Source organism: Gadus macrocephalus, chromosome 18 (genome assembly GCF_031168955.1).
Source record: "Gadus macrocephalus chromosome 18, ASM3116895v1".
Taxonomy (NCBI): Eukaryota; Metazoa; Chordata; class Actinopteri; order Gadiformes; family Gadidae; genus Gadus; species Gadus macrocephalus.
Genome location: NC_082399.1, coordinates 9,988,343 through 10,000,918, shown reverse-complemented (window position 1 = coordinate 10,000,918; position 12,576 = coordinate 9,988,343). Strand labels below are relative to the sequence as shown.

The 12,576-nt window shown below is 45.8% G+C and overlaps 1 protein-coding gene across 1 annotated transcript in view; it reads right to left on the bottom strand.

Annotated features, from left to right (window-relative positions):
* Positions 1 to 2,553: 2,553 nt before the first annotated feature.
* Positions 2,554 to 12,576, bottom strand: part of cpped1 (calcineurin-like phosphoesterase domain containing 1) — a 35,426-nt gene continuing 25,403 nt past the window's right edge. Inside the window, exon 6 of the mRNA XM_060036201.1 lies at positions 2,554 to 3,763. Coding sequence (XP_059892184.1) covers positions 3,534 to 3,763 — 230 coding nt within the window. The 3' untranslated portion in view covers positions 2,554 to 3,533. The remainder of the gene's footprint in view (positions 3,764 to 12,576) is intronic.

Below are 12,576 nucleotides of genomic sequence, written 5' to 3'. Positions count from 1 at the left end.
TGCAATTTAGTCAAATTCAACTTTGTGGACAGCTGATTAAAGGTCCTAAAAAAGTCCTATTGTACAAATCCACCTATTCCTTGCCTTTGCGAGCATAAATAGTTAATTTGGTATAGTATATCTGTTAGAAATTCAAGCTCTTAAAACTGCCGCTTTCCTCGTCAGTCTCACCGTAAAGTCGCGACCGTGAGAATTCAGATATTTTCAATCGTTAACGAGGTAGCCAATGGGGCTCCTCAGACGGGCACTTCCTGGTCTATAAAGTGATCCAGACCACCAGCGGTACTTTGTGCAGTGGGTCAATGCGGTTCATTATGGTGGGGATAGAGCAGAAGCAGAAGAACATTCCTTATGCAATAAAAAATAAAAAATAAATAAACGAAAGCAGAAATCGCTGGATGATCTCCCAAAAGACAGAGTGGTTGAAAGGAAACGCCCACTGAAAACTGCCTATTTTCCGGCAAGTTCAGGGCTGGATCCCACGCTGCAAGATGATGGATTGACCCACATTGTGTTCAGAATAATTGTTTTGCAGATGTTTGAATCCTAAAAAACTCTGCAGTAGCCCCTTTAAGAAAAGAAAATCTTCCATGATACGTGTGTCATGAGAAGCTTGCAAAAAATCATGTGATTCCCATTTTTCACCCAAAAGTCTCAAGGCTCTCCAAAATAAATAAAGTTTTCCCCTAATACGATGCTGGAGACAAATGTGACTTTTGCTCTGCAAAGCTCCAGGATATAAAAATAGAGAACAAGACCTGTCTGGTCCTTAATCAGACAGGAAACCAAAGAGATGGACTGAGTCTTTGCCTTTCGTTTCACACGTTGGAAACGATTATCCACTCTTATCTGCTCTCTCTCTCTCTGCCACGTCTCACTCCTCACTCCATCACACCACGCAGACACTTTCTTTTCAGTTGTTTGAGAGAAGAGTCCTTTGGCGTGAACAGAGGAGGGTTACGGAGAATCGGCTTCCGTTGTCGCAAGATTAGATTCGCTCAGCGGAGGGGCACGCCACACCTGTCTGCACGTACGCACGCTAACACTCTCACAAATGCACGTTAACGATGCACGGACAAACACCTGCACGGTCACACATGCACATGCAAACGCGTGCACGCTCACAGACACACTATGGTACACAGATGTGTTACTAAACGGTTGCTATGACAACTGTTTCACGATCGGTGAGTGTGTGGGGGGGGGGGGGGTATGGAGAGAGAGAAACAGAGATATTGGCATTGAGGTTGGAAGCAAGTAGTGGACTCACATGGAAAGTTATATCATATTGTGAACAATTCTGCTATTACGATTAGCCTGTGCCCTGTGCCCTGTTGCTTAGCTTTAAACGTTAGCCTGTAGTCTAGTCTTCCTTCTAATGAGAGGCAGAACTCAAAGAGCAGTGAAGGAAACACAACAGCGTCCCTAACCTCCTGTTTCAGCGTCTACTTCCCTCACAACAATGTTACCCCCCCTGGTTCTCTCTATAATTACAACACTTGGGCGGGGGAAGTGGTTCCCATATCGCTAGGTCTTAGCATGTTCCCCTCACACAGTCGCTGGGCTGAAAACACATCATTAACGTATTAGCCCAATCCAAAAGCTCTCTCAGAGAAATAAGCAGAAGTGCTTGAGGGGATGGCTGCGCCGGAAGCCCTCTTACGCAACGCTGCGACGCAGCGTAGACAGGAGCGTGTTTCTGAATCCCAGCAGAGCCGCCAGGCGGATGAGCCAGGTGGGGTTTTTGTGGGATTATGGGGGTGTGATGTAACAAACACAGACCCACCATCGGAAGAGCGGGGTGGGGGAGCCAAAAGAGGGAAGTGGCCTTTTATCCAAAATCTGAATCTCATGTTTCAGAATTATTTGAAATGGTGATTGAGGACAATACTAATACATAGCTGGACTTAGGGCTGCTCGATTATGGGAAAAATATGTTCCAATCTAAAGAAAATCATGAGAAAATGTTCCAATCTAAAATGATATACAGATATGTGTCCAGCTGTTCTGACCTTTCTATAAATCATTAAAAAAAAATAAAAAAATAAAAAATAATAATTAACAAAAAATCGGATAACTCGATTATGTTAATTTCCTGATCGTTTGACGCTAAAATCGTAATCGCGATCAAAATTCGATTAATCGCCCAGCCCTAGCTGGACTGATGGAGAACTTTTCATTTGGTATCTCAAGGACGCTTTGCAACAGAAAACGACGATGCTGAAATTAAATACATGGGAAAATGATACACATGATGGTTTAAATAGTGCACATCCAGTACTCAGAAATTCATGAATATTATTTTCGAGTAGAGGCTCTTTCTCTCTTCCTCTCCACCCCGCTTGCATCACGATGTTCCTGATTGATTGATTGAGATAGAAAATCTCTCGGTTGAAGCAGCTACAAAACATGTTTTTTTACTGCACTTGAACACACTCATTTTAAATAAATTTAAACCAAAGTGAAATAACGTGCGTCATTCTTTGATATACTTTACAGACACACTTGATGTGACCACTAGACTTAAAAAAGAAATCAGCATACAAAGTTGCATCGTTTTGGAGTTTTTAATTAAATTTTGTACAGACTCATTTTAGTATTATTATTATTGATTATTATATGCAATGAATTCTCCAGGAATGTCAGAGGTTTTCTACATAGTTCTCAGGCATGTCACCAGACGTACCAAAGGCCTATGCTTAGGAGCTCTATCTAGATTTATAGCCAATGAGATCATCTGATTTGATATCACCGGTACTACCAGTCTACCACTATTCAGCGATGGATCACTTAAATACAGACACACAATTTTGGGATATGAACTTAACTATTAGACGTTGAACTAGTTTTGAACAGTGTTGTTTTATGACATGCGATCCGGGTACATTAATCAATCAACCCCAACCGGCCTTCGTTAGAGTCATATTCTGTGTCCTGGCATATGAGCCCCCTCCGGCTAACACAACAAAGGACCAAACAGAAACGATCAGGTGAGGTGAACCAACGTAGCTTGTAGTGGAGCAGCAAAGACCTCGACAGAAAAATAAGCTGCATAGTTGTGAGACGATAAAAGCTTAAAACGATAACATTTTTGTGCTGACCTTCTTCTTATTATCATTTTCTAACAGAAAGGGAATAAAAACCTATTATGTAACACACACCAAAACCACCAGTGTGATAACGGATTGCAATACTGTTAAACTTTAATGGAAGAACCATTATTCACTGTCCTAGAGACACGAGTCCTGTCCCTTCATCTAGTATAAAGTTCCTGAGGTATAATAAGGAAGTATTACGATCCCCTCTCCCCCTCCACATCACCATTCAATCGTCATTTCACAACGGATTACAAAATCAAAAATCAAAACCAAAATCAAATACTATCATGGCAGTCGAACCGGTCCTAAATCGGAAAACCTGTCTGATTCGTTGTCACGATCGCAGCCATCATCCTGATTGGTTTGTCACGACCGCAGCCATCATCCTGATTGGTTCGTCACGGCCTCGCCCCGCCCCCCTTTCCAATTGGCCGGTCACGGCTGCTGCAGGAGCCTCCTGAGGTCGAGGTCCATGCCCTGGGCGGCCAGCTGCTCCAGGCTGTAGTAGCGGTGGAGGACGGCGTCGGCGGTGACCACCACCACCCGCACGCCGTGGGCGTCCCCGCCCAGCTGGCAGCCGATGGCCGAGCTCACCACCATGTCCAGGCCGTCGTGGGCGCCGCCCGCGTTGCGGTGGTAGTGGCCCGAGAACACCGCCTTCACGCCTGGAGATAGCGGAGAGAAGAGAGAAGAAAGAGGTCCCAGGTCAAACTCAATATTCAGCTTCAGAATTACTTGTATATTTTAATTCAACTTTCTTGTCTTTTTTTTTCTTAATGCTTATCCTCTATTCCCACGCTCCTTTTCCCATAAAAAACTGAAGAGAGAGCGAGAGCGAGAGAGAGGGAGAGGGAGAGGGAGAGGGAGAGAGAGAGAGAGAGAGAGAGAGATGGGGTTTGTTACGGAGCGTCAGTGCTCACCTCGCCTGACACTCCCATGACAGGATGTTACATGTTTTAGTCCTAAGTGACGCACGGCAGAGGCAGCTCAGAACAAAGGCCCTAAAAGCATATAATCAACATCAGAGAGACCAGAGAAACAAAACAAAGTGCTGCCGGTATAGTATGGCCATACTCTGGTAGTGCAGAGTCGCTTTTCAGTGTGCTCTTCTTTTTGCGTTAAAGGGGTCATATTATACCACTAGGTGTGAGTGCGATTAGTCCTTACAAGCCTTTTGGAAAATCTGCCCCTTCCGACATCATTAGTGGGCGTGTCCACCTAGATCTGAGCAGGATATATCAGTCTACCAGCCTGCCCATTGGACTGAAGTAAACGTTGCTCATCTATCCAGCATAGATCTAGGTGGACACGCCCACTAATGATGTCAGAAGGGGCAGATTTTCGAAAAGGCTTGTGGCACCTGGTGGTATAATATGACCCCTTTAAATAACCGAAAGAAGATCAGAATTGTTTATTGTGTTGGTTATCATATAAGGGGAACGCTGGGAGAGAAAGTAGTCAGGGAAATTAGACATGAGATCTGTTCCTCAGTCGTAAACTAGGCGGTTCCTTTGTGGCTGCGTTCCTTCCTGTGGAGATCAACCCTCAAAGCTCAGTTTTCTTTAATCATTCAGTCACGCTGCTGTTCCTTGTGACTTCCAATTGGTATAAATAGAGGAAAACTCACAGAGAGAGATACAGAAAAACACATAGCAGGAGAGAGCGAGAGAGAGAGAGTGAGAAGGAGAGAGTGAGAAGGAGAGAGTGAGAGAGAGAGAGAGAGAGAGAGAGAGAGAGAGAGAGAGAGAGAGAGAGAGAGAGAGAGAGAGAGAGAGAGAGAGAGAGAGAGAGAGAGAGAGAATCACGATGTGTGATGCGTTATATTACAGAAAGCAGCCATTTTAAGAAATGCTGACTGTTAAAAATGATAATTTGTTTCGATGGAAGTTGCAGAAAAAGTTTGCATCTCCGTCCCTCAAAGAACCATTCAACTTTATTTTTCCCATTAACCAGGGTTACAGGGACCCATCACTTGTAAATGAGCCTCAAAACAGTTTGGCGGGGTGACCAATTTAGTGCTCTGAAAACACTGGGCACCGTGCTAAATGACCTTTAAAAGAAAAGACCCGCACTTCCTCAGACGCTTTTGTTTATCAAATGCCTCAAACTCACCAGTGACCGTTTTCACTTCTCACTCAGTGAATTTGCATATTTCCTGAGCAGGCCTGACCTCTGAAAGCCGCTGACGGCGTGCCTTGCAGAGTGGGCCGATGCTTCCCCGGTGGTCGGGGAGGGAGGTTATTTTTTGGCCGTGACTTTGCTTCAGCTGATTGGGCTGCTTCGGCGGCAATCCCCAGAGCATTTCTCAAAGCCTAATGGGCGTGTTGCAAGGGAGTAATTACCGTACGTCGAGAGAAAAAAAAATGAAAGTCAGGCCTAGCCTAGCATTTTGTGCATGCATTAGGAGAGCACCTACAGCGCAGCTTCCTGGAGGTTCAGGGAAACTTCTAGAAGGAGAGAAAGAAAGAGAAGAAGGACGGAGAGGACCGGGCAAAACTTAAATAAAAGGAACATGAATGAAAAATAAGTAAAATATACACATATACATATATATATATATATATATATATACACATATATATATATATATATATATATATATACATATATATACATATATATATATATATATATATATATATATATATCTGAGTGGTGGCTGGTAAAAAAGTGAGGGAGGAAGGACTGCGCGCTTGGTTGCCTTTGGCCTGCTTGCACTGTTAGGGGCGTATGGTGGCTTAAGTATGTGAGACTCAAGTTGTTTCAGGGTGTTTTGGTAAACTGCAAAATAGTAGGGGGGGATAATTATGTGAATTGATACAAATCCACCAGTGGCAGCATTGTACTTTGAAAGCTGGTGGGTTGCATGCCTTGGACTACAAGTGCAGAAGGAAAGGATGCAAAGCCAATTAGTCAAATCAGGCCAACTCTTAGTTTGTATAACTAAATAAAAAAATCATTCGGCCCATCTTTGCCCTCAAGGACTGAGGCTATTGATTGTAATTTGGCTATGTTTATTTTCATCTATAATTGTTGAAAAATTAAGAAACAAGACCAAAAGTGATGCCATTTAAAATGCATCATGCTCTGAATCATTCACTAACACTAACTAACAATCACTAACAAACATCTTTTCCACAATATCAAACAGAACGGTCAGAGTAACAAACAATTAAAAGAACAACAAGAACATTATTTCACAACTATTTAGATGGGCTGTAAGCCTAGCATTGTTTGAGGCAAATGTGGATGTTAATGGATGTTTCAGAATGTTGGTCATGGTGTTAAGCCAGTTAAGATTGAAGGACTTCATTTATAGATCAAGTCAATCCTCCTCGCGGGCTCCGCAGCTCGGCCTCGGGCAGCCCTGCCCGGCCAAGGGCACTGCAGCCCGGCCGCGGGCTACGGAGCCCGGCCGCGGGCTACGGAGCCCGGCCGCGGGCTACGGAAACGTCAATATAAGCGAACAGAGCCGCACTGTACCGCAGCGAACAGTAGCGCACCGCTCGGTTGAAACGAGGCCTACGACTGAGCGGGTTCGTTGGTTCTCGTAGTGCATAGACTTGAGGGGTTAACCCCTCCCTCCGGGCAGCTCCACAGCCAGGACTCCTGCTTATTGGTTCATAGCGCAGCCAGGGCTCCAGCCTATTCGTGAATAGACGTAGGCGGGATCCAGATCACTTAGCTAGCCACACCCACTCAGAGGAGGACGTTCCTCCTCTCCCGTTGAGCCCCATGTTATTCACCGGCCGCTAACACTTTCAGGGAAATGAATGGGAGTCAATGGAGGCTGAGGGAAGAACGTCCTCCCTGAAGTAATTGTCAATAGGGGATATGGGGTGCTAATGTCGCTTTACCCAGGGAAACAAACAATAAATATACAAAGGCATTTAACTAGTCATAATTAAGGGCATTCATTCATTACAGTAGTCTGGTCAATCTAAATGTTTTTATTCTCAACAATGTTAAGGAGGATCTTCCTCCCTCTCCTCACTTGAAAAGCCTCCACTGATATATATATATATATATATATATATATATATATATATATATATATATATATATGAGAATCGGGATTCTTGCTTGCACAATACCATAATAAATGTTATCAATGTTATCGAAGCTAAATGAGCAGATGCAAACATCGTTTGCATCAACGCCAAGGCTAAACCATGCAGAGCTCCGGCATTTCGTACTGCAATATTTACTGAATCGCAATACATATTCAATATGTATTGTCTCGCTGTTGAGAGAGAGAGAGAGAGAGAGAGAGAGAGAGAGAGAGAGAGAGAGAGAGAGAGAGAGAGAGAGAAAGAAAACCTGAACAAACTTTGACCCCATTTTATTTTAGATTACAGTCCACATTATCAGCGACACGGTTTGGTCCCAGCCTCACCCTACAGCCGTGATTCAGAACTGCTCCATCCCAGTGATTACACACTCAGACTGATTGGCTAGCGAGCATCACAATGAATGAGTGGAGGCTGGAGGGAGAACTAACTGTTTTGTAGTCGTGCACACTTTCTGCTGGAGGGTAGTCAGGCGCTGTCGGAGCTCTGAAGCATGTGCACTGCACACACATGCACACACGCACACACATACAGACGCAAACGTGCACTCTCCCGCAAACACACACACAAAGGCGCACACTCTCACACACGCACATACATATATAAACGTGCACATGCATAATCGTTTGAATGTGAATCCATGCGCTTTCCAGAATCCCTAAGGTCTGACGATGCAGTTGGCAACACACATGTGTGCATTCCTGCTCGTCACAAAGGGAAAGAGGTGAAAAAAAGGCGTTGTTCTACTGCAGGCTTTGGCAGAGGAATTCAGGTGTTCTTTGTAATTATTTGTGAGGCGGGGAAAGTCTGCCTGCGTTCCGATTCCCTCTCCAGAGAAAACGACGAGCCAAAACCAGCAAGAAAAACACAAAGTTTGCGATGAGAAGAAAAGGAAAGCCTGCATCACAGCATTGCACCCAGCTGGAGAATCCCACTGGAGGCCCCTGCTATAGAGGACCCCCGCTAGAGCCCCCCGCCTTCCCCGGAAACTTGCGAGAACAAGGGCCTTCCCTCCGGGACGATCTCTTGTGGACGCTAGCTCCCCCCCCCCCCCCGTGCTTTAGCGTCGCTACTCTATTAGCATAGCAGATTTTCCCATGAATCATCAATTCCACATCGCTGCCGCCATTTTAATTACACAGCCCCCAGATGACGTGTTTTCACTCCAATTGATATTAATGGTGTACATTGCAGAGGAACAACGGGGGCACCTGCTGTGAGCTAAGAGCATAATGAATCTAAAGTGAGGAGCAGGGACTTAACGCTGGGGTCAGTTCAGGGCGGAATTAATTTGCAATCTAAACTCTGGACTGGGGGGAGGTCCTGGGGAAATATAATTGTCCATCCAATTTAAAGTTAACGTTGTTGGCAATGCTCACCATGTCCTTGGTTCTTACCCGGGCGGTTGTGGACCTCCAGTGCTGGTTCATAATGGAATACCACAATCTGGATTCCCGCACCATACCAATAATTCTTCAAAAAGCTGTTTTTGTCCCCCTCATGAATCTAGCTATGCCGATTGGTTGCCCGGAATGCCGTTCATCTTTTAACTCGAGCCCTGCTCAATTGTCGTTGGTCTGAATGACAAATTGCATTGTCTACATTAATTAATAACATACCAACCATCTCCAGACTGACTCTAGTATGAATGAGTGGATTTATTCAGATATGCATATTTCTAAACATATTTTTTAGGAAATGCGGGAAGAGCCTTGTACGATTTATATTAATTAGTTAATTCCCACCATTCCCATCTTCTGTTGCTGCTTAGCTCTCCTGTTGAGCCACCTTAGCATGGTAGCCAAGGGAAAATCTTACCGCAGCCAATTACATATCACATGAAAGTCAAAAACTCAATAGCCACGCATCAACATTCACTTTTATGGCTAACCGTTGGTTTGGAAGTCTGCAACCTTTCACTTCAAAAATCATGAAATCAATTACATTTACATGAATGTCTCGTCAACACTTTGATCAACTTACAATTAATTGAGATACATTTCATTAAGCACTAGGCGGTGTTGTGAGGGTGTTTGGATCAAAGACGCCTACAGGTTAGGCTGCAGACATGGGGGGGAGGAGCCGAGTATCTTCTCTCCGAGAGATAACCACGACAGCGCCAGGCCCCTCCGAAGCCCCTCGCAGGGAACGCATGCAAATCTGGTGTGGATCCACCATCCACCCTGCTAATGTGAGCTGGCAGAGTGGCGTGGCCCATACCTGGCTAGCCTCCGGTTAGCATCTATAGGCCCAGGGATTCATCATTAGGCCACAGCTGTCATGGCTGTGACTCGTGCAAAGAAGTTGGGGTAGGTGTGTGTGTGTGTGTGTGTGTGTGTGTGTGTGTGTGTGTGTGTGTGTGTGTGTGTGTGTGTGTGTGTGTGTGTGTGTGTGTGTGTAAGTGTTATTTCTGTGTGTGCATTAATTTGCGTGTGTGTGTTTGCGCGTGTGTGTGTGTGTGTGTGTGTGTGTGTGTGTGTGTGTGTGTGTGTGTGTGTCCTTTACTACCTAACCTTGGTTATGCTCTGAAGCAAAATACCATAGAAAAAGTAATAAATATTCATCGTGTGTGTGTGTGTGTGTGTGTGTGTGTGTGTGTGTGTGTGTGTGTGTGTGTGTGTGTGTGTGTGTGTGTGTGTGTGTGTGTGTGTGTGTGTGTGTGTGTGTGTGTGTGTGTGTGTGTGTGTGTGTGTGTGTGTGTGGTGGACAGTTGCATGTGTATGTACACTGTGCGTGTGTATGTACACTTGTGTGAATCATACAAATGAGCCTCTGTGGTTACCAATTTTTTTGTATTTATATTTTGCTATATTATACAGGACAGTGTAGATTGACAGGAACAGCAGGACAGAGAGAGAGCGGGGGGGGGATCAGATGACATGCGGCCAAGGGCCCAGGCTGGGTCCCGTAAAGACTAAGCCCCGATAGTATGCGGGCTCCCAGGTAAGCCACAGGGCGCCCCATTAGGTGCTGAGGTTGTTGTTGTTGCTGCTGTTAGTTTGTTTGAGTTGAAGGGGAGGTTGGCGAGGCCAAGCGGTCTCCTATGTATGAGACATGGCCCTGTGTTTGATTCTGCTCACGGATCGGGTGTTCCGGACACAACAGCCTTGATGGACGAGGAGATACATGGACATCTTAAATTGGTGACTGTATGAGCACACCCTTGTTCAATGTGCGTGCGTGCGTGTAACTAATCCACAAGTGGTTCTCTGCGACTTTGATTACAAACAACCAATATATAATCAGGTATAGAAGGTTTCATCAAATACCAAATGGTGTTGGTGTTTGATGTAAGCTTTAGCTCCATCGCGGAAAAATCCCCAAAAGCCAAGCGAAGGATAGGAGAAGATAAACCACACAAAGTCCCTTTCGCCTTAGCTGGACAGAAGAAAATGGTCGTCCCACGGGCTCTCCGCTGATTAGAACCCCCCTGTCAGACCCCGCTCTGCCAATAACAGCCCCCCATGGGGGACAGAAGGGGGCTGGGGAAGTTCCTACGGTTTGTGGAGGTTTTGCGGGGATGGTCGAGTGTCTGACTCACGAGCGTGTTTGCACGCCGTGACAGTCCCCCATCGCCACTGCCCTGCCGCCGGGCAGAGAGGGAACCACCGTGAGGGACCTCGAGCATGCCCAGAGTCAGCTCTCAGCTCACATGAGGTGCGGACCTCTGTCATTTCATCGAGAGATAAAAATAGAATTAGAAGAAACGAAGAACAACTGTATACAAATTAAGCGGTTGATAGCCTCTAGGATATGAGTTACCGCTTAATTCAGTCGTGTGAGGCATCTGTTGTTGCGTGAGCAGAGCACAACCCCCCCTTCGCCTCACTATTGTTCCAACCTTGGCTACTGCCCTGTTCTCACGTCTTCTGAAAGAGAGGAAATCACACGCGGGAATATCCACAGGAACAGATGTAGGATGTAAAGGGCACCTTATTTTATCTACCAGGTGGGAGAAGTTGGTGGGAGGGATGGGAGGGATCCATACGCAAGACGGATAGATACAACTCCAGCCTCCCAGTTGGCACAGTCCAGCAGAAGGTGACGAGGAGTTGGACTATACCTGGAGGTTAAATAGGCGCCCTTTAAAATAGATGTAAAGGAATGTGGGAGATGATTACTGGGCATCAAACAGAAGCAAAGATTCAGTGATTCATTTTAATTGGACATTGAGACTATGTTTGGATATAGGAAGTGTGAGGAAAAATTCACAAGTGTGGTGGTGTATGTATTAGTCTCTTCACGTTCATGCACACAGACCCCCCCACACACACACACACACACACACACACACACACACACACACACACACACACACACACACACACACACACACACACAGACGGACAAATTGTTCCAATTTAAATGCAGAAAATGACTCTGGTTCCCAGTTCGATTTACCAAGGGCAGAGAAAGCTCAGCGGGGGGGGGGGGGGGGGGGGGGGTGTTAACCAGGCTGACCTCTAGCAGCTGCATAGGGGGAATATCGTCAGCCAATGGGAGGTCACCAACCAGAACCAACCACCTTCCTCCGTGCGCCAGAGTGGAAGGCGGACCTTTGAGCGATGGAGATGGTGTGAGAAGGCGAGACGCTTCGCCGCTCATCACGGCAGGTTCTCATAGAGGGCAAGTGGTACCAATGGCGTTTTAGTGGCGGCTTCATGAAAGCGAAGACCCCCGACCCCCCCCCCCCCCCCCCCCCCCCCCCAGCCACCAACACACACCGCAGCTCCCCCCGAAGCAGCATCGTTAACCCTGCTTATACACCTCTCTCTCTCTGATGTGAAACGGAGTGTGAGTCTGTGAGGCTCCGGTCTGTGAGAATAGAGGAAAAGCAACGGGAAGAATGAAGAAAAAACGATGACTAGAAAGTTGAATAAAACTATAAAATGAATTCTGTAGCTGAATATTGAGTCTGACCTGTGAGGACGAAGCGAGAGCAAAGGAGTCCAGCTCCCTCAAGCAGTCTTAACGGCGGAGTGAGAGGAAGCCTGCATACTAAACAGGAATAGCAGCACAAAGAATCCACTGAACAGCAGAAAAATATACAAAATAAATATGAAAAATAATTGCTAAAAAATCGAGGTAGGCACTTCTTCCTGCAAGAGGCTTTAGATGCACGCATCCAACCAAATAGATGTATATTATATTTCATAACCTCAAAGAAATATAGAATTTAATTACGTGACACACTCTCTCATATTCCTATTCAAACCAATCTGCATTCATATTCCTAACCTTCGGAAGACTGAAACGAACCGCGTGAGTCCTGGAACCTAAGAGGTCTGTCGGCTGTCTTTCCACCGGGGGGGACAGGCCCCCTGGTGTCAGGGGCCCCATTACGGTACCCAGGCTGTCCACCGCTGAGTGCTCTAATGGTGGCAGCCAAGTATCAAGACCCCCCAGGG